General features: G+C 34.3%; 3 protein-coding genes across 5 annotated transcripts in view; 2 read left to right on the top strand and 1 right to left on the bottom strand.

Annotated features, from left to right (window-relative positions):
- The window catches only part of LOC126734038 (follistatin), a 47,943-nt gene extending 31,075 nt beyond the window's left edge, over positions 1-16,868 (top strand). Inside the window, exons 3-7 of one of the 2 annotated variants that reach the window (XM_050437556.1) lie at positions 8,945-9,142; positions 10,350-10,574; positions 10,635-10,859; positions 16,263-16,501; positions 16,560-16,868. In XM_050437556.1, the coding sequence (XP_050293513.1) occupies positions 8,945-9,142; positions 10,350-10,574; positions 10,635-10,859; positions 16,263-16,501; positions 16,560-16,583 (911 nt within the window). In that variant the 3' untranslated portion in view covers positions 16,584-16,868. Of the gene's footprint in view, positions 1-8,944; positions 9,143-10,349; positions 10,575-10,634; positions 10,860-16,262; positions 16,506-16,559 lie in introns of both variants that reach the window. The other variant, XM_050437557.1, reaches the window with a different exon arrangement.
- LOC126734031 (tetratricopeptide repeat protein 37) overlaps positions 16,777-20,973 on the top strand; it is an 89,613-nt gene continuing 85,416 nt past the window's right edge. For both annotated transcript variants that reach the window (XM_050437544.1, XM_050437543.1), the window contains exon 1: positions 16,777-16,788. The gene's annotated coding sequence lies outside the window, so the exon portion shown is untranslated. The remainder of the gene's footprint in view (positions 16,789-20,973) is intronic.
- LOC126734039 (DNA-binding protein RFXANK) lies at positions 17,054-20,642 on the bottom strand. The gene is made up of 3 exons (XM_050437558.1): positions 20,334-20,642; positions 19,917-20,239; positions 17,054-17,382 (listed from the first exon to the last, which is right to left on the bottom strand). Exons 1-3 carry the CDS (start codon positions 20,542-20,544, stop codon positions 17,146-17,148), a joined length of 771 nt encoding a protein of 256 aa, XP_050293515.1. The 5' UTR covers positions 20,545-20,642; the 3' UTR covers positions 17,054-17,145.

Below are 20,973 nucleotides of genomic sequence, written 5' to 3'. Positions count from 1 at the left end.
AAAGAACTTCTTCTCTTGCTTTGACCATTTCATGATTCCCTAATCTACACCATTCTCTTACGCTCCACTCTCCAATACATAATGTATTTAGGAACATTTTTTTGAACACGCGGTATTTTTTATTTTCAAATCAAAGAAAATAAAAAATGGTTTGTGACTTCTGCGTTTCTTTATTTTCCGTTTTCCTTCTTTTTGGCTCGGTCTTTTCGATGTTATTAATTATACATATTTTCTTCTGGTCCCACGATAAGTTTTTCCAGAATTTGTTGAAAATCTGCATTCTCTCATCTTCTGTGATTTTGTCACATTCATAGATTTTACTCTTACCATGTTTTCCGGTACACCTTTTTTTAACCTGTCTTTTATCGCGCATTTTATCATTTTTGCAATTCTTATTTTTCCTTGTAATTCCTAAGTAATTTTCCCCCTTCATGCGTTTGATTTTATTCTTGTTTCGTTTCAACTCATTTCGATCTACACATTTTCTTTTAGACCTCGTCCTTTTCTCATTATGTTCTTCATGCAAATTGACTTCTATAACTTAACTCTTTTTTAACAGGAAATTCATCCATATTTTCTTTCTATTCTGCATCCATACTTTGTTCCTCCTCTTCATCCATGATTTCTTTCTCTTCTTCATCCATATTTTCTTCATCCTCTTCTGCAGTTTCTTCACTTTCAACTTGGAAATTTGGGTCGCGAGGCTCTAACCTAAATCTAATATCTTACTTAATTGAATTTAGGGACGTGAAAAAATATCAATTGGATAAATGGAGGTAATATTTAATACTAAAAATTTATGGCAATACCTCATAGGTAACTCAGAACAATGTGACTAAACTTGTTTTGAGAGTTGCAATAACACGTATGTACAATGTAATTTAAACATGACATTTTATTTAAAAAAAAAACAGAAAAACGATAATTTACTTATTGATTTTATCTCCAGGTACCTACTAGATATAAATGAACTAAAATTCCACAAAAAAATAATAAACTTACCTTGATTTTAGCTTGAAAGACGGCACACAAACTGAATTACCGGCACTATGTACGAATTCTTATCTAAAAATGTACTTACGAGTTATTGCACGTAACATTTGCGCGTTTTGATATTGCCACGCTTCCGGCCCGGGGTTTCTATTGGGTCTGATCCGTTCAAGATCTACCCAATAACGCAGAAGTATTAAAAAAGCGATATGGCGCGAAAACCTCGATTTTTAAAAATAAAATAAAAATTTGTTACTTACGAGGTATTGCACCTAGGCCATCGATATGACGAATTGTCCTCTAATTGTTTCACTTTTGACAGCTGTCAATAAGAGAAGCGGATACCATTTTGAAAAAAATCACCAACAAAGACACTTTGTCTCGGTAATTGTTTATATGAAGCCATTTTGTCACGGTAATTGCTAATGAGGAGCGCGTAATTCATCAAAAAAATTCTTTATATTCAATTTAAAAAAATACTTTATAAAACCGCGACAAAATAACAACCGAATGATTGACTTTCGACAGCTGTCAATAAGAGAAAAATGGACGCCAACAAAAGACATCCTGTTAGTTTGACAGCAATGGCTGCAGCGGCGTCCATTTAATTTTCTAGCACCCCAGGTATAACATGCATGCATCATCTTGGACGGTGCATTACATAATGGACCATTAACGGAGAGTCAAAGCAGTAAACTTGAACGACCTTGCCAAGTGCACCTGCGGCTCATATAAAATACAATTTGCATCGTGCAACAATGCCAATATAATAATTACTATATCCCCATTAAAATGTATACTTTTTGCACGTGGATATTCCGATTAGTTTTTTTTTCGTCGTTTCATTCTCCTCTTGATTTTATTTCCATTCATTATGACGCCGTAGTGGGACTTTTTCATTAAGAAAACATCCATTGGTGCAGCCCGTCCGCTCCACAAACCCTCATTAGAACAATCTTATCATTATGGCAGATCCTCGTCGACGATAAGCGTATGCAACGAAATATGGTAAAATGTTGCAGGAGTGGCACATAATAAAACTCTAAATTATTTATGTATGTGATCGTTTATAAGCATAAAACGTTTCACCAAAACTGGCCATAATAAATGCAATTTGTTATGTGGGAACCGTCATTATTTCGTATGTAGTAGTTGCATCAGGATTATTTAGAGAGGGTCTAAAAGGTTAACGAGGATCTTTAGGATAAGGAGTGAATGTCACGGATTATGGGAATTTATGAACAATAACATTCCTACACGTGAGTATACATAAATATTGCAACATAAGAAATCCATATAAACGCGGATTATATAGTTACGGTTGTAACCACTCTGGATTCGCTAAGTTAATAGGCGAAAATGCGCTTTTGATGGACAACCTATTAGTCCAACACCAGTGGCAATCCGATCAATTCAACTACACGAATCTGGATTAAAACAACGTTTTTAAACCGTTCCTTGGTAACTTCCGCGTATTATAATACATACACCTTGTGACCCATTTCTCGGGACCATTAAAGAACTGCACGTGAGCCGCCATAGTTGACTAATAGTCCCATAAACTTCTCTAGACGTATCCGTTTTAATATTACAAAGATAAATGAAGCGAAGAACTTTAACTGCGGCTCCACGCTTTTTACGGTCCTTTTATTATGGTAATCAAGATCTAGACATTAATGGACGAATAATGAGGTTGTAATTATCCCCCACCCGGATTGCTGCTGCAAGAATGCTCGTATCGCCCGCAAATCGTCTTACATAAGATTTTTTATAAACATTTTTAAAATGCTAATTTAATCGGGCTATAAACATTTCTAAATAAAAATAAATAAATACTAATAATAATTATTGTGTAGTAGGAAACGTATTAAATAGACGTGTGCAAGGTTATTGCGTAAAGGCAGAAATTATAAAGCGGAATATGTCTTTTGCGAATCGAGACGAAAAAATCCGTGTAAAGGTAGCAACGGTTGTAGTAATTAAATCATTTAATGTATAAAGTGAATGGACGTATTAAAAATTTAACATTTATCACTTTGTAGAGAATTTTACAAAAATCCTCGTATGATATCAGTAGTGTTCGTTGTTCGTGCGCAATTTTTAATTGAATTTTCTTGTTAAAAAATGGTACGCTAATGCTTTTTCCGAAAAATAAAGTTATTTATCAAATCCTCATTTAGTTTGGAGCAAATTTTATTTCCTACGGTTTATTGCGGACAATGCAAGGCTTTCGAGTAAATAAGAACCATGTCCTGTAAGTTCTATGTCAGTTTACATGAAAATTCTTTTCTTGCAGAAAATTCACACATTTCATTATGCGATTTTGATTTGGTATTTTGCTGATGCTCAATATAGTTTTTATTATTTTGTTTATAGGTATAGCAACATCATGTTATAATATATATTGCTCTTACATTTAGAACATCATCTGTAAATAATAAATGGGTTGGATAACGTTTGTTCTTTTTTTTTTGAGTTTTCTTGAGATATCCCAATGAATATTAATATAATTCTACTGAAGCACACCGAATTCGAATTAAGGGAGTCAGTTATAAACTATCTACTGATAACTAACAATATATGTGCAACTTTAAGTGGGTATAGTGTGAAAACTTATTAACTGCTGATTGGACTCCTATTTCAGACTATAATGACATTGCAGCGACAATATTAGCGGTATTGGATTGTACTATTAACGAAAATGTCGTGCAAAATAATGAACATGCTATAAATGAAATACAGGTAACAGCAGGTGGTTTACTAAGAGGATGAACTAGTAAGGCAGGAGACTACGATAAGACCACCTAAACTAGAATTACTTAAATATTACTGGAAGTTATATAATAACACTATAACGATCCAAAGTCATTTTAGTCTTTAGGAATATCGTCAGATAAAAATGGATTGATGGATTTATTTTAGCGTCTTGATTTTAATAAACATATTTTAGAAAAAAAACAGACACGTCAATGCCTCTATATCAACCAAGCATTCTAACGATCCTGATATTTCGTATATTGATCATATTACCCCAAACTCTTTAATTTTTTGAAAGTGGAAATAGAATCTGTAGAGCAGGTTCAAAATATTGCTTGAAATACTACCAATAGGCTAAAAAATATAAAAGTATTAAAAAGTTAAATAGCAGCAGGTTTATTTATCTCAGTAGAAGAAAAATGTCTAATAAATCTAGTAGATAAATTTCGACACGGACCAATACAAACTCTGGCAACAATAACGTATAACGCAAATGAAATAAATGAAAATTCTACGTCAACAACTCTATTAGCCAATGAAATATTAGGGTAGTATAAGTAACATTTATTTGCCGATTGCAACGGCATTTATTGTTAGTGCTAATAAGGACTAGTAAGAATAATTTTAGATAGTTGCAGTCAAATAACACTATAGTTGCTAAAAATTTAGATTTGGAAATAATAGGACCCTCGTGGTACCAACCAAGTCTTGTATAGACATAATAGATGCGTATCCTTTTATGTTAAATATTTATTTTATGTTAGAATTTCTTGAGGTAAGTTTTGATTCCCTTTACCCTCCACGTATCCAACTATTACAAATTTTGTCGGGAATTTTAAGATGGCAGATACTAACAATTTTCAAAACAAAATCCGACTAATTACAAGGTATTTGCGACATTTTAAGGCAATCGTTTTACATGGATGAGTTGGTTTTATCATGCAACTCAATACAACAAGCGAATCAAATATATATCCATTCACGTGATACAATGTGAAAATATGGATGAATGAAGAAATGAATCTAAGAAAATGGTATAGCAACAATAATAGAAAATTATTTAATAATGAAAATTATTTATTAGTTAGAATGAAAAAAATATTGGGAATTCAGTGGTTGAGAATAACCGATGAATTATCTATTGATATTCAACCTCTTTTATTTGATTTATCAAATAAACCATTAACTAACTAAGCGCAGGGTGCTGAGCTGTATGTCTACAATTTATGATCCACTTTCTATGTTCGGATATTTGGGTCCCTTTATGGTGAGGTCAGAACTGCTATTGCAGTGTATATGGAAGGACAAACCAATAACACCTCTACAAACTGTCTTTGAGTGGGTGTTGGACAAACTCGACTAGAACAAAATGGACCTAAGAATTGCCACTTCTTTCGGAATTCAAGTTCAATTTCAACAAGTATACTAAAATATAGTTACGACGAATTCTAACTGCATATATTTGGTCATGCTAGTACTAAGTATAACTTATTCAAAAATAGCATAAAATTGGATACGTGAAAAAACCTTCCAGATGGAGTGGCGGTACTGCCCTGAAAATGATAATCCCGCGGATTTTTTCAATATCACAAAAACATGATTGGCGTCTAACTTATAAAAAACAAGGTTTAAATGAAATAAAACTTTATAGAACCGTTTATTGAAAATTGAAGATAATAAGTAGTCTTGAACGACTAATGACTAGAAATCCGAGCTATAGAAAATAATAGTCCTGTTCATACAACTTAAAAAATATTGGCCCTGGTACCGCATCTAGACTGTGATGGAATCTTAAAAGTTGGACGTGTTTGCACATCGCGTCCGTCAGTAGCCTTAAATCAGCATTATCAAATTACCAGACATCCAGTATTACTACTTGAAAAAAAAGCCACTTTACAGATTTGATAATAGGAAATTGCCATGCTTCTACAGCGCATTCTGGTGTGGTAACATTACGATGTTTAAAATAGAACAAAGAAAGGAATATATGCAAAAAACTGAAGAGAAAAGTAGGAAGACAGCAATTCATATTAACGTGGCAAATCCATTTAAAGTTACTTGTGGTAAGCAACAAGAGTAGCAAAAGTATATGTATATAATGTTTTGTATATGTGCAGTTGTTCAAACAGTACATTTGGAACTACTAGCAGATCTATCACCTGTATTCGAGCATTAAGAAGATTTTTTTGCCAGACGAGGACTTCCCAATATTACCCAGAAAATGCAAAATCATTTAAACGTGCTCAAGGAACTTCAAACTCCTTCTACTTTTCTATGTAGTTATTTCGACTTTCAATACTATGGTTGCATGCTTATTGGCATAATCCTGTGACTTCCGATAACCCCACAACCACAAGTCTAAAGGCGTTAAATCAAAAAAGCGTGGAGGCTAATTCTGGTCACCAAATCGAGAAATGATACGACCACGAGCAAATTGGTGCAAGATCGTCAATGTTTCACGGGTGATATGATATATGGCACCGTCCTGCTAAAACCACATATCCTTAAGATCAATAGCTTCTAAATGAGGCTCAAAAAACTGTGATATCGTTGCACGAAAACGTTTTACATTCACCGTTACTGTATTACCTTCTTCGTTGAAGAAAAATGGTTCAATAACTCCTCCAAGCCATACAGTGGCATGTTGTGGATGCATTGCATTCTGATGAATTATTTGTAGATTATCTAAGTCTCAAACGAAGCTATCGAGGTAAAAATGGGCCTCTTTACTGAAAATCACTTTGTTTGCCAAATCAGCAGGTTGCTGAAGGATCCATTAGCGAATTCTCTTCGCTGTTTATAGTCTGCTGAAAGAAGCTGTTGAGTCAGATGGATTTTTCAAGCATGCAGCTGCCGTGATGTTTTGTTCTAAACGACCTGTATGAGATCGTATCGTGTATCATAATTAACCACTACTTTCGATTTTTTGATTATTCTTTTCACAGTAAATGAATTGAGGATATTATTTCGACCGAACTTGGACGCACTTTACGAAAAGTGGTTTAAATTAGACAATCAAGACGCGTTGCTCTACCGTGTGTACTAACTCTTATCTGTCAACTCTCGATCTGTCACGTCATATGACATTTATGTGACATTAGGACTTTCAAGCAAGGCTAATAATTCAAATCTTGCGTTCTTATTGAAACACCTTTTATGCAAGTGTAATGTTCACCGTATATTACCACTAGCTTAAAAATTTAAATTTAGTTTATTGTACAAATGTCCCTCGTATATATGACAACAAACTGATGAGGCGACCATTGTTGCCATGGTAACAGCCATACCAACAGACCTCCTTTAATGTTAAAGTCGCATTGTTTTTTCAAGATGGCGCCTAAGCTCTTTGACATTTAACAGTCACTTTTACGTCAAAAAATATGACAGTCACAAAAAGTCGGCGGGAAGGCTAATAGCGTCATCACTGCATACAGAGATTCCAATTTTATGGCATAATTTTATCGAGATATTAAATAAAACTATAATTGGCATAGCGATGCGACGATGACTGCGGGATCCCGTTATATCAAATTATTTATATTTATAAATAACCGTAAGTTTTCGCCAAACTATCGACAGGTTTAACATATGAATATATACATATATATATGCGGCACTAAAAATAACCCGTAGCTATTTTTAGCCGCCATGTTAAGTGCATTTATATCGGCGGCCGTTTTTACCGTAAAATCGCAAATTTAAGTTGCGGCGACAAACTCCATATTACACGCGACGGGCGGGCGGCGATTCGCATTTAAATGTAACCACCTCTTCATCCTTTTACGTTTCAAGCGGACCTGCTTAATTATTATAGTCATTTGTCGACACCCGTCATGCCTCTCCGATTTTGTAGAAAGTAAAATAAGAAGAGGAGTTAACCAGATGGAATCAGGTTTAGGACGCGACTACAGCGCACCCTTTGGAACTATTTTGAAAATGAATTTGAATAATCGATATTGCAGGTAGCTACAGCACCGACTGAGTGGTGTTAAGAAAAACGCGGGATTTTCGAATTTAGTATAAGGGGAAGATTTAAATTTCAGGCGTGCAGGTAGTCATAGAGATTTTAATATATAAATTTTATAAAAAAGAAAACAAAAACCAAACTGTCTGCAGCTGATTAAATGAAATGATTGTGGGAAAAACTCAATAAAAATTACCGATTTATTTCGAAATATAGTTGATAAAGTCTATAAATAATGTACATAAATATTTAAGATGTACTTACCTGGAGATTTTTTAAAGAACCCAAAACTAGACAAACAACATTGACAATCGGTTAATATCAGTTGGTAATATCAAGTGCCAGTGCCTGAAACTACTAACTGTCAAGTGTCAAAAATAAGGTGTCGTGAAAAAGAAACGTGCATTTGACGTCTCTCTTTTTTTATTTTCTTTATGTCATATGTCTAATAATTACCCCCTTAAGTAGTATCGACCATAATAAAATCACGTGTCTTTTATGCGAAACAACGTTCTCTGATTGGATGCTACGGGCGCCATGTTGCTTAGAATTCCACATAGTTACAGAGGACATTTAAAAATATAATTAACCGTATTTTTTAAATAATTCCCGGCTGCGTTTAATTCATGCCGATGAAAAATAGTTCCATCTAAAATATATTCATTAAAAAGACACATGTTTCGCACTCTTACACAGCATCCTCACATTTATATAAAACATCTTAAAACAGCCACTAACACAACCGGAAACAGGTATGCACATTATATCAAACATTTACAGCAAAAAATAATTCATACTTAAATTAAGCATCTTTAAGTATTATGGACGATTTGTGTAAATGAAAACTATTTAAATAACCCCTGTAGATGAATTATAATAAGATCACATGACATGTGTGTGGAACAATGCCCTCTGATTGGTTGCTATACGCGCCATCTTGCTTTAGACTTCTTGTAGTTACAAGGGACGTTCGTAAATAACTAAAAATCTGTGGGCATTGGCATAAAGAGTATTAAAATTTATAATTAAACTTTCCACGGCTCTTTCAAGACAATTCCCGGTCGCATCAAGTGAAACTAAAATGCATTATTTACGGACGGTAAACTCGCTTATACGGCCGATTCTAATTCATTCTAATGGGGTTTTAATGAGCGCCCGTTAAGATTTCACCATTTAAGGTCTATGAACCTTTAGGAAAAATTAAAAGCGACGGTTTCTTATTATACATTTCAGGCGGTACGTGTTGGTCCACAATGGTAAAAAAGAAGAACGGAAGATGCACCGAATTGCTTCACGAGAAAATAACGAAGGAGGAGTGTTGCGCGAGCAGCAACTCGGTGTCGACCGCCTGGTCGCCGGAGGAACACGATCCTAGCACCTTGTTTTTCTGGAGAATGTTGGGCGGAGGTGTCCAGTGCCAATCGTGTAGAGGTAAATGGAAAAATTATCTTTTTATTGCAGTTTAATTTATTAAAATCGGTCAAGCGGTTTAGGAATTATTTGAAATGTTAATGCAAAATAATTTTCACACTACTTCCGTAACCATGTGACCGTTGAAAAAGCAAATGCTTGAAGCCACCATTAAACTTACCTCATTTGACATTTTTGACAGTAACCGTTTGTTCTTACCAGACTAACGCATGATAGACGGGCCACAAGTTACCCTTATGCAAGAAAATGTCAGTTTTATAAACGTCCCATTTCTTCTTCTTCGTCTTTGAGACGTTATTAGGACCATGTTCTGAAGATTAATTTTTCGTGTTTTTATTTTGACTTGACTTGGCCGTAGATACTATTAGAAAGAAAGCCTCTACAAGCTAAAGTAATATGAAAAATGGCGACATTTTATAGATACTAATGATCCTATAGATTTATTAGATCCTAAACCATTAAACTCGTTTACTACCCTTATTAAATAGAGGCTAAATTTGTTGAAGTTGCAGGTTTACTTTGTCTTTTATTTCTAAGGTTAAGAGTAATTTATTTCTGTGAAATTTTTTAATTTTTGTTTCATGAATAATGTCACTTATTTAAAAAATAAACAAAAGAGCAATAGTCAGCTGTATTTTGTACGTACCAAGTTTAAATGGTAGTAGTTCAGGATTCTGGTTGAGGTTGTGAAAGCGGTTGTTAGTTCCGCAGCAAAAATTTCCATTTGATAGCTTAGCCAAGCCTCTCCTATTGTGTATTCTTAGAACCTTAGGGTATAAATGTTTTCAGTGATCGGTGCTGGATGGTAGTTGCTGGAGTTCGGATCGTTGCATGTACTCTTTGATGGTTCTTTACTAAGGTTTCTGCAGATCTATTTTTCAGCTTTCAAGGATTGTAGCGGTCTTCAAACCGTAGAAACCACTCCAAAATGGTGATTCTTGTCCTTATTTAAACACCAAACTACCGACTGCAACAGTTAACTGGTAACTCCGGGCATTTGCTTTTTAAAAAAATAAATTAATTTAGGAACGGTTACAATTATTAACCTAACTTAACTAAAGTCTTAAAAAATAATAAAATGTATAAGGTATATTTGCTGACAAAGGCTTATGATACAATATTCAGGGGCGGCATCCGTGCCATCACTGAAAGGCGTTTAAAGAACTGTGATTTACAAGGCCGGTAAAAAAGTACTCTTTCATTTCAGATTCTTGTACAAATGTAGAGTGTGAGACTGATAAAAGTTGCGTATTAAGAAAAGGAATTCCGAAATGCGTGTGCTCGTCAATATGCAAAGACGGCAAGAAGAAACCCAAAGGGCCGCTGTGCGGTACCGACGGACGCACCTACCGGAACTGGTGCCGTATGCGCAAGAAATCGTGCAAACAAAAATTGCGCAACTTGTCCGTCGCTTATTATGGCGTATGCCAAAGTAAGCCACGCTCGTTTACCTTTAAAACTGTACTTGTTAACCCCCTTGTTTTGCATTTAGGTTCCTGTGATAAAATCCGATGTGCGGACAATAAAACTTGCCTGCTTGATCAAAACTTGAGCCCGCACTGTGTCCACTGTGCGAAGAAGAAATGCCCGGCCATGACGAAGCATCGGCAAGTGTGCGGCACCAACGGGCACACCTATAAGAGTACCTGTCATTTGAGAAATGCCGCATGCGCAGCCGGAAGGGCCGTACCGATAGCTTATAGGGGACCCTGCAAAGGTAGGTAAGCAATTTCTTTCGGTTTTTACCATTAGATACCCTTGCATCCATTTCTCTCCTTATTCTTTCTCATAGCAAAGCAATCTACCCAAGCAATTTACCCAATCTCTCTTTTTCTGTCGAATGTGTATTCTACCCTCTATAATATGTCTTTCTTAGTTACTTTTTCTCTTCTATATCTCTTTCACTGCTGTGTAACAGTTTACCTTTTATTCACGTTTTTTGTCTACTTTTAACTTAATTTACTAGTTGAGCACCTTAGGCAATTTTCAGCGTGGAATAATTCTTACCTCTTGTAAGTACTTAGCAATGCGCTTTTGCGATTTAAAAGCAAGTGAGGGAAATGTGACCTCACGGGTTGGCTGAAAAAACTTATTAACATGAAACATCAATTAGCTTCAAACTATTAAGGGGAAGACGTGGTAGTTGAGCTTGAGGACCTGAAAACTCCTATAAAAGCACAACATTTTTTTCGGAAAAAAAGAGTACCTAACTCAAGCTCTAGAAAATCCAAATATTCGACATCATTTTCTAGTAAAACAGAAGAAAAAAACAACATCAACTCTTTAATTTTTAATAACCAATCCATTCCAGCGACTGTTTGCTTAGATCATAATTTTTAAGTAAGAGAAGAATACGTCATACTTACTTGTCAAAGTTGTCAAGCAAAAGAGTAACCGCGACCAATTTTAATAGTTTATTATTAATGCAATCATGTTTGGACTACTTTGCACCATTCATCGGAATTTCTTTTACATTCTAATAATATTATATGCCTTAAATTACCCCACCTCCACGAGAACAGTTTGGGTTTACGTTTATACCGAGTATGTGTTGAGGAGTCAAATAATGTCTCATGGTTCTCTCTTTTATGGCAGCATTTATGTAATGCTTGCCTTTGTTATCTTCTATGTCACTTTCCACATTTTCCAGTGTCTCTTCTCTTAGGTATTATATCCTGTTTGTTTTAATTTATTGTATTTGGTTTATATTATCTGATGGTTCTATAGGAATCTATATGATAGATTCAATCAAACAATGCCTTTCTGGTACACAAACGAAATTATAAAAAATTTCTGATTTCTTTAAGAATGTTTACGAGGATTCGTCACATCTAGCTCCTACACATCTTGGCCTAGACTCCTACTCCCTTAACACATTTATAAGCCCTTTAACTGAAAATAAAGTTAAAACTAATATGATCATGATCATAAAACTAATATATGATGAAATAGTTAATATGATCTCTTCTCTCGGACGCAATGTAGCCAAGAATTACTATAAAATAAATTTTTTGATACCTTGTTGAATAAATTGCAATAGAAAAATACAATTTTAGAATGATACCGAATATATTGAAGTACTGAGACAGTCATATATCCGAAAAAGGCGAGATTTTGGCTCTCTTAAGACCTACATCTTCGTGACCGTTCACAATATTTTACAGCTCCTCTGCTTCTCATATTTAATCTTGCTATAAGTACTTCCAGTTTTCCAGATATTTGGAAAATTATAGGTGCCGTGCAACAAAAAATATTCTAAATTATAGATCTATCTCACCTGGTGCTTTTTCCTTGGTGATTTTATGCACTCGAAAGCAACTCCAAACTCCTCATTTTATCCTGTTTTTATTTGCCTTGCTTAATGGACGTTTTTGGGCTGTGTTGATTATTCGATCAATGTGTTTGTTAACCTTTATAGATTTCTCGTAATAATAACCCTCTAGACCTTTCTACTCTCCCAGCCACGGTATTGCCTGTCCATTATAGTATATTTTATCTCTAGGATATACTTGTTTTCTACGTGTAAAATATAGAGCTGCCGATTTGTCTTTGTCACATTCTAAGTTGAACTGTTTAGTCTCAACTGACAATGACAGTTCACTCATGGAGCTTATAAAGAGCACAATGTATAGTTCAGTTCAGAGGTCTATTAGAATCTTTGATGTGCCGCGAATAGTCCGTGTGCCGGTGTTGCTTGTATTGTCACATGACATGCATGTTTAAATCGCAAAATTTTATGTGGAAACGGTCATAAAGTAATATTCTAAGCGATATTTAATCATTCCATTAAATAAATAAATGTTTTAAGCATTTTTTAAAGAATTTATACATTTGATTCGTAAAATTTGACTACATGCGCCCACGTACTATTTTGTTAGACGTCTGACCTCAATCACAACCACTCAAGCGTGAAAAGTTGCACAGGTCCGGCCTTAAAATTTATTTGTATTTAAAACTTTATTATTCGGGATTTTTGGGTTTAGTATTATTAAGTTAGAAATTCAGGATAGTTGATAGCAAGATAATATTTAATTTAAATATGAGATTTAAGTACGTAAAATGAGTTTAACCAAAAATTTTAATTTAATAAGTTTAGTTTTTAGTGCCATCAGTGGGGTGTTCATAACAAGTGATGAGAGAATAGGTGGTACGAATTACTTAGGCCCCATTTATTCTGTGGATTAAGGCATTAAATATTTACTTTTTGACACAAAAGGGTACAACGTTTTGGTTTGTTTTCAAATTTTATATATATATTTTATATTATAGGTATTGAGACTTATTTTTACTTGGTGGTGATTATTAATGGGGATTTTGGCTGTTTTTTGCAAACCACTAAAATCATTTGTGAACTGAGGATCATTCCTTAGATTGTTATAGACATTTAGATAAATTTGTTTGGCGTCTGTACCTAAACAATTACGGGTTAAAACTGCTTGACTTTCCCCTGTAGGTTCTACTTCCCTTGCTTCTTTTTGCTTCCTCAACACTAGAACATGAACTATCAGAACTATGTAAGTCTATATCACTGTCCAGATCACTCTTATTGTTTTCATTACAAATGTTATTGTCTTTCTTGTGCACCCACGGTCTTCATAAGCCCGCATAAACACTTTCCTCTTCATTTGCCATATTTTCCCAGGGTCGATACATTTTAAGGTCTTTACCAGGTATAATACCAAAACAAATCCACAAACACAAATAAAAAAAAAACACACTTCCTCACAGTTAAAACTGCAAAAAATTTAGACGAATGCAGGCCAAATTCTAAATTCACCACTTTCATAAAGGTGTAAAAAGCAAAACCGGCAAAACCTATCAAATTATCAAATAATAATCACCTCACATAGCTCCCCTCCAACTATTAAAGGTGATAGACCCATCCAACGACTATTTTAAAGGCGATAGACCCATCCTTAAAGATCTCTTAAAAAACACGTTGAAAGTAATACAAAAACAGCCCAAAAATTTATTTGGGTACAGTCCCGTAATTCTCAAAATCAGATAGAGAGAGATACACAATAACTTGCACAGCTTAAAGTAGGAATCGTCAGGACGCAGGTGTTTTATCTTTGTTTAATAGACTGGCTAAAAAGAGGTGACAAGTCTGTGAGTGCTGGCAGTGTTTAAAATATTTTGTAAGATGCTTGGATTTTAGTCCGCGGTCAATTTTTTCATATTATTTTCTTTCTAAAAATTGACATTTTCGAAAGAAAAATAAAAAATAATATAAGACATGGAGTTTTACGTATATCTAAAATGATTTCATAGATAAACAATATAAAATTTTGCCATTTAAACATGTATATCGTGCGACAATAAATACGACATAGGCGCACGGACTAGTTAATGCGGCATCTGCGACACATCAAAGATTCTAATAGATCTCTGAACTGGACTTTACACTGAAATCTTTCGTTAGTGCTTTTGCACATGTACACCTTTCAAATTAACTATTATAAAGGTGTTAAAGCTGAAGCTTGTTGATTGAATCCACCGTGTACACGTAGATAAACAGTAGACAATAATAAAATGCGAGAAGAGATTTGTATAACGTGTATATATTTTTCATGCACTAGTAAAGCGCTTTCGGCTAACAAATAGTCACCATCAGTGGCTCCCTAAAGGGTGTAAAGAATATAACTTCAGAACTTCATATATTACTTTATTTATTTACCATCATTTCCTATAGATTAAGAAAAACAACAATTTCAAATAATGAATACCATTCATATTATAAGAGCAATAAATAAAATCATATTTTTTACTGGAATTCTGAAATTACTGAAAATTAATTAAAACGTTACTCTTGATATTGAAAGAGACTTTTTCAATATCATAATACAAACCCAAACAGCGAACGCTTAAGACATATGAGGATGTTGCATCAGTCAATGTCAAAGTCATTTCTATCACCTTCAAAATTGTCGGTGGTCGCCATTTTGCGTAATTGTGTCCTTTCAATGTTGGTCACTCTTTCAGTTGTGCCAATTGTAGGGAAACAAAACTATTAAAGTTTTTGGGAGCTTTGTTTACAAAAACAAAATAGAAACTTACATTTAGTTAAGAATATAAGATAGTTGCGTTAGATCTGAGATTTTTCTTGTACTTGTTTAAGAATTTCGTTAAAATTTATGAAAGAAAGTAATCTTCACCTAAAATGAGACAAAGTTTCAATTAACTTCGGATAGATGCATGCACTTTAAAATATGTGTTTTATAATTCTCATAAACATGAATCTTATAAATCATAATACGATGAAAATTATGATCTTCATTTAAATTTTTGCTTGTGTTTACTTAACAAATTTACTTAAAAACAAAGGTTATTGAAACCTTATCATTTGGTTTTTATTATACCCATTCCAACAATTTAATGAAAATAAATTTAGTTCATGACAGATCACACGTCAAACGTCAGCGTCGTCAATTTCATTACCGTTATTTAACATATTTTTTGTTGGCAACACTGAAAATGTCCACTGTGACCAACATCAAAAAAACACAACCACTAAAAAATGGCGGCCACCAGGCATTTTTGGTTATGGTGGCCAGATATATTTATTAAATTTGTGATTTATTCTAATACTGACAATGACAGATGACTCATGAAGCTTATTATAAAGAGCACAGAAATCTTTCATTAGCGCTTGTGATTTTCACCGCCGGAGGTCGTCCTCATCATTTTTGCAATCCCACTATAAAAGCTCCATTGCGGCTGTCCCCTTGTCCCCTTAATATCGCCACCGTAACAACAAAATATGAATTTTAAAATATGTATATCCCCGAAATGGCAAAATGAAAGCTTGTCTAGTCTAGACATAGTCGAATTAAATTTTATATGCGCATCTATCAGACTATAAGGGATTAACGAGCGCGGCCGGGCTTTTAGTTTTCACCGCGGCGAGAGAAAAGAGGATTTTGAAATATTAACATACAAAAAGGATTTTTAATTGATGGATTAATATTTGCGTCCCGCGGTAAAAGTTTTTTCTACTTTATTAAACGGAAGCCAATTATATCTGGTAATTCATAAACGGCCCCCGTACATGCAATCAGAGCGTTGCAAAACAAGATGGCGGACGAGCTGGGTTTGTTAATTAGTTTTTGTTTTCTCGTAGCCAACGCGACGTGTAGCAACGTCCAATGCCACGAGCGGCAACATTGTCTCATCGACCATATGGCAACGCCGGGCGCGAGCAAACCCCGATGCGTGACATGCGCATTGACTTGCATACCGAAGTACTTAAAAGGACCAATTTGTGGATCGAACAACAACACTTACCCCACGTGGTGTCACATGATGAAGGATTCTTGTAATAAGGGTTACGTCATCGATACCAAATATTCGGGAAAATGTGTAGGTTTGTTAAAACGCCAGCTGTCATTTGTCAAGGTTTTTCAATATTCATTTTCAGGTGGAATCAATTAAGGAATCTTGAATGCCCTTAACGAAACCTGCTTGTAAAAAAATCAATTTAAACCAAAGAAGTGACGTAAGCATGATGATACTCTCCACTAATTTTAATTAACGATTCCATATAAATGTTAACGACCCGTAGGCAAATTTTACTTAACTAGAATTAACTGAATGTGTTATAAATATGATTCTAATATATAAATTATGTGTATGTAATTTAATATTAATTATTTATATGTGTATGTATGTGTGTATCAAAAAAAAATTATAATAATGATTAATGTATTTAATAAAACGTTACGACACGTCCAAGAACTTTTTATTTACCCCCGGTAATTCAGGCTTAGGAGCGCATAACCATAGCAACCAATCAAACAATGCATTTAAATTTCAAGCATTCCTTGCATTTGGGAGGTACCAGGGCAGATCAAAAGGTAAGAAAAATTAATCTTTCTGGCCTTGCCATACATTGCCTCTAAAAAAAATCATAAAGCTAATTTAGAACTTTATTAGAAAAAACAACATAATTACAATTAAAAACCTAATTTAGATCACAGATATGCTTAATTAAAGCCCTTTAACCGCTACAACCCATAATTCACACTTTCCTTCTCTTCTTTCTTAGTGTGGCTCTCCATAAAAGAAATTATATAATTCTCTATAACGACTTGTGCGGCCGTACTATTATTTTCTGTAGCGATAGTCAGGGCTGTGTCATCCTCGAGATTAACCAAGCCAAAGTTAGCACCCTGAAGTAACAACTCGAGACAAGTATGGGGATGATTTCCTTTGGCCGCATACATTAATGCAGTGTTGCACAACTAAAAAGGAAATCGTTACACTATTTAGCAGACACATAAGGACACATATGAATGTTCTTTTAAGCTTTCTGTACCAGTTAGTAAGAGAACAGAAACTATGGCTAAGTGGAATCATCATTAACCATTTCCTGAATTTGTAGTCATACCTATCAGCTCTAGGCGTGACCACATACAGTTTCTCACAGAAAATATCTCTTTCAGTGGTGACTAATTTGTTCTGTTTGTTGATTGGTAATGTTCAGTGTCTTATATTTTTATTAAGCTTAGTTAAAAAAAAAATTTACATGTTAAGAAGTGCAAACTGCTTAGTATATTTTAACTTTTTTTAGTATTAAATGCTTAATTGTATATATTAAGGACAGTAGCTGACTGATCTTTTTCTTTTGACTTGCGTAAACTTTTTTGGTATCCAACATAAATAAATGATTTGATTTTGAATTGTTCTTGTTTTTGTTGCATTTGAATGTACATATATATTGGCGTCTATAATTGGCCCCCAGGCTGTTAATACTTAATAAATAAATAAAATTGTGTGTCACTGAGCATATTAAGAGGATATCTTAAAATAAAAAATAAAATAAAATAAATTTTATTGTATGACATAAAATAAGAATACCATACAAAGGTGGAAAGTACCGCTACGCGTATTTTAATAACCACCGTGCTTAAATATCTAAACCTAAAACTAAGACTGCTAATATTCCTACCTATTTATTCATACATATGTATATATTCAGTAAGATAATTATGTGTCACAATAAATTATTTGATATATTGCTCTCCCTTATATAGTCCTTAACTTTATGCTTAAAAGTAGTGTGACTTACTTCCTTAAAACTCACAGGCAAGATATTATAAGTATAGATCCCTGTGTAGGCAAAACAAGATTTAAAAATGAAACAAATTAAAAAATTCAGTGCGATGCTGAGGAATAGAAAAAATATTTTTATGGCGAATATCTACTGAATGAGCATCTCCACGGCCCATCAAAAACTCCGACAAATAAGCAGGCTCTTTGGGATTTTTTACTTTATATACTAGACTCCTAAGATTTGCAAATCTTCTCTCTGCCATATTTAAAGTATAAATTTCTGAAATATGCTGACTAACATGATCCCTGCGTGAAAGATCTTTAGTAAACCGCACACATGAAATTTGTATTTTTTGAATTTTATATTTGTTAATTTCAGTTAGGAATGGACCGTATACAATATTAAGGTAGGCAGGTATACTAAGTACTAGGCTTTCAGTAAGAATTTTTTTACTAATTAGGGGTAAGACATTTTTGAATTCATACAGAATTTTGAGTTTGTGATATGATTTTTGACAAACATGAGTTACATGAGCATGAAATTGCAACCTGCAATCCATGTGCAAACCAAGGTTTTTTACTTGATTAGTCCAATTAATTTCAGAATCGTTAATTTTAAGTTTTACAGCTGTGGCAGTTTCTAAGTTTATCTCATTTTTAGAAAACAATATAGCCTGTGTTTTTTTAGAATTAATAAATAAGGAGTTTTGACTAGCCCAAAGGGAGATATGCTCCAAGTCATCATTAATGAAGGTTAAAGCAGTGGACAACTCATTAGCCGGGGTTGAACTATAGATTTGTAAATTGTCTGCATACATATGGTATTTACAGTGTTTTATGTGTTGAATCAAATCTGATGTAAAAAGCGTAAATAAAAGTGGCCCCAGGATAGAGCCCTGAGGCACACCCCTGCCCACAACCCTCCAGCTTGAGATGCTCACTGCTCCCTCAGCATCTGTAATTCTTACTGCCTGTTCCCTATTTCCCAGATAGCTACCAAACCATCCATTAGCCTTTAGGTTATAATGATTTAATTTAGCTACTAAAAGATCAGTGTTTAAAGTATAAAAAGCTTTGGTCATGTCAATGAGCACTGTTGGGCAACAGTGACCATTATCAAAGGACCTTACGATATCACTAGTTATTTTCAACAAGGCCGTGGCACAACTGTGGTTAGCCCTAAATCCCGACTGATATTTAGGTATTATACATTTAGGAAGAAGATAATCTAGTATTTGGGTTTTTACAATTTTTTCCATTATTTCGGATGGAGTTGGCAGTATACTATTGGCCGTAATTCACCCACAGAAGTTGGGCTGGATACTTTCGGAACAGGCATTATGAGAGCCCTTTTCCAGAACCGAAAGAGGTTCCAGAACCCTTTTTCTTGGCCTTTTTCACTTTAGATTTTCATATGCTATTCTTGCATGGGGCATTCTACACAATCAGAAAGAATTTTCAGGCTTCAGAGAAAGGTAGTCAGCATGATTTGTTTGCCCTATTGTCATATTAAACCATGTCATTAAAAAAATTATAAATTACTGACAAAAAATTCATTACATAAATTTTTATACAAATATGGAAGAAGTTTTATTGTAAATAATTGTATTGTCTAAGTGAATTTCCTTGTGTTTTTATTTTATACATGACCTGTATAAACACAATTAATTGTGTATTAACATTAATAAAAATATTTACTAAATTAAATAAAAAACAAACTTACATGATCCTCATGATTGACGTTGGCTCCATTACTAAGCAATAATTTGATGACCTCATGATGACCCCCGTTGGCAGCTAAAATAAGAGGAGTCTCTTCATCGGGTCCCAACTTATTTACGTCAGCGCCACACTTGAGCAGCATCTCAACTGCATTCAACTGGCCATAAGCGGAGCCCCAGTGCAAGGCTGTGAGCCCATTGGAGTCCAAGATATCAACATTGGGTTCTTTAAGGATGTCCTCTCCGTTTAGTTCACCTTGGCCAGCTTTCATGTGAAAAGTTAGTTTTTCTGCTTGCGGTGTAAAGGTTTCCGCTTGGGTGTTGCCTGGGGGGATACATTAGTATTCATTTACTAAAACATCAGTCTCAAACATTAATTTTTGTTCTAATTCTTTTTTAATGTGTCAAGTTGCCTATACCTCTCTGTAAGTTAGTGAGCACCGTTGTAGAGGTGGGACACTGTTTGTAAGGCTGGAAAGCGCTCTTTCTATTTTTATCAGTCAAAGACTCCGGAGACCATTTGGGGCCATTAGATAAGACCAAAGATTGAATTTCGTGTTGGGGCAACGTAACGTCACTAGAGTTTGAAACGGCTTCGTTACTCGAGTCTAGGGATATTTCTACGTCCATGGCGCCCAAATATTTTAGATAATTATGGTTTTCTTTTATGATATACGTAAAATTGAATTTTCAAAAACTAAACAAAAAATATTAGGTTAGGTCACAGGTGTCAGATGAACACACATGTTGCCAGGTGATAAATATTAATTTCTTTAGACGTCAAAATTTCTAAAGGCTCAGATTTTTTCCAAGGACATTTTTTTTTGGTAATAGCAACCTGTTAATTTAAAATTTAAAAATTTATATAAGGATAAACATAATATTTAGAAATACTTTTTATTTTAGAGCCTTTTACCCAATCCTTAAAAAAAAATCTCGAATCTAGAGACATTTTTCTAGATCCGGCAACGCTGAACCAATTTAGGCATTGTTCATAACTGTCAGTAACGTCATTTCTGTCAACTGTCAAACAGCTGTTTTTTGTTTATGTTTGACTTG

Source organism: Anthonomus grandis, chromosome 3 (assembly GCF_022605725.1).
Source record: "Anthonomus grandis grandis chromosome 3, icAntGran1.3, whole genome shotgun sequence".
NCBI lineage: Eukaryota > Metazoa > Arthropoda > Insecta > Coleoptera > Curculionidae > Anthonomus > Anthonomus grandis.
This window is presented reverse-complemented; position numbering and strand designations above follow the sequence as displayed.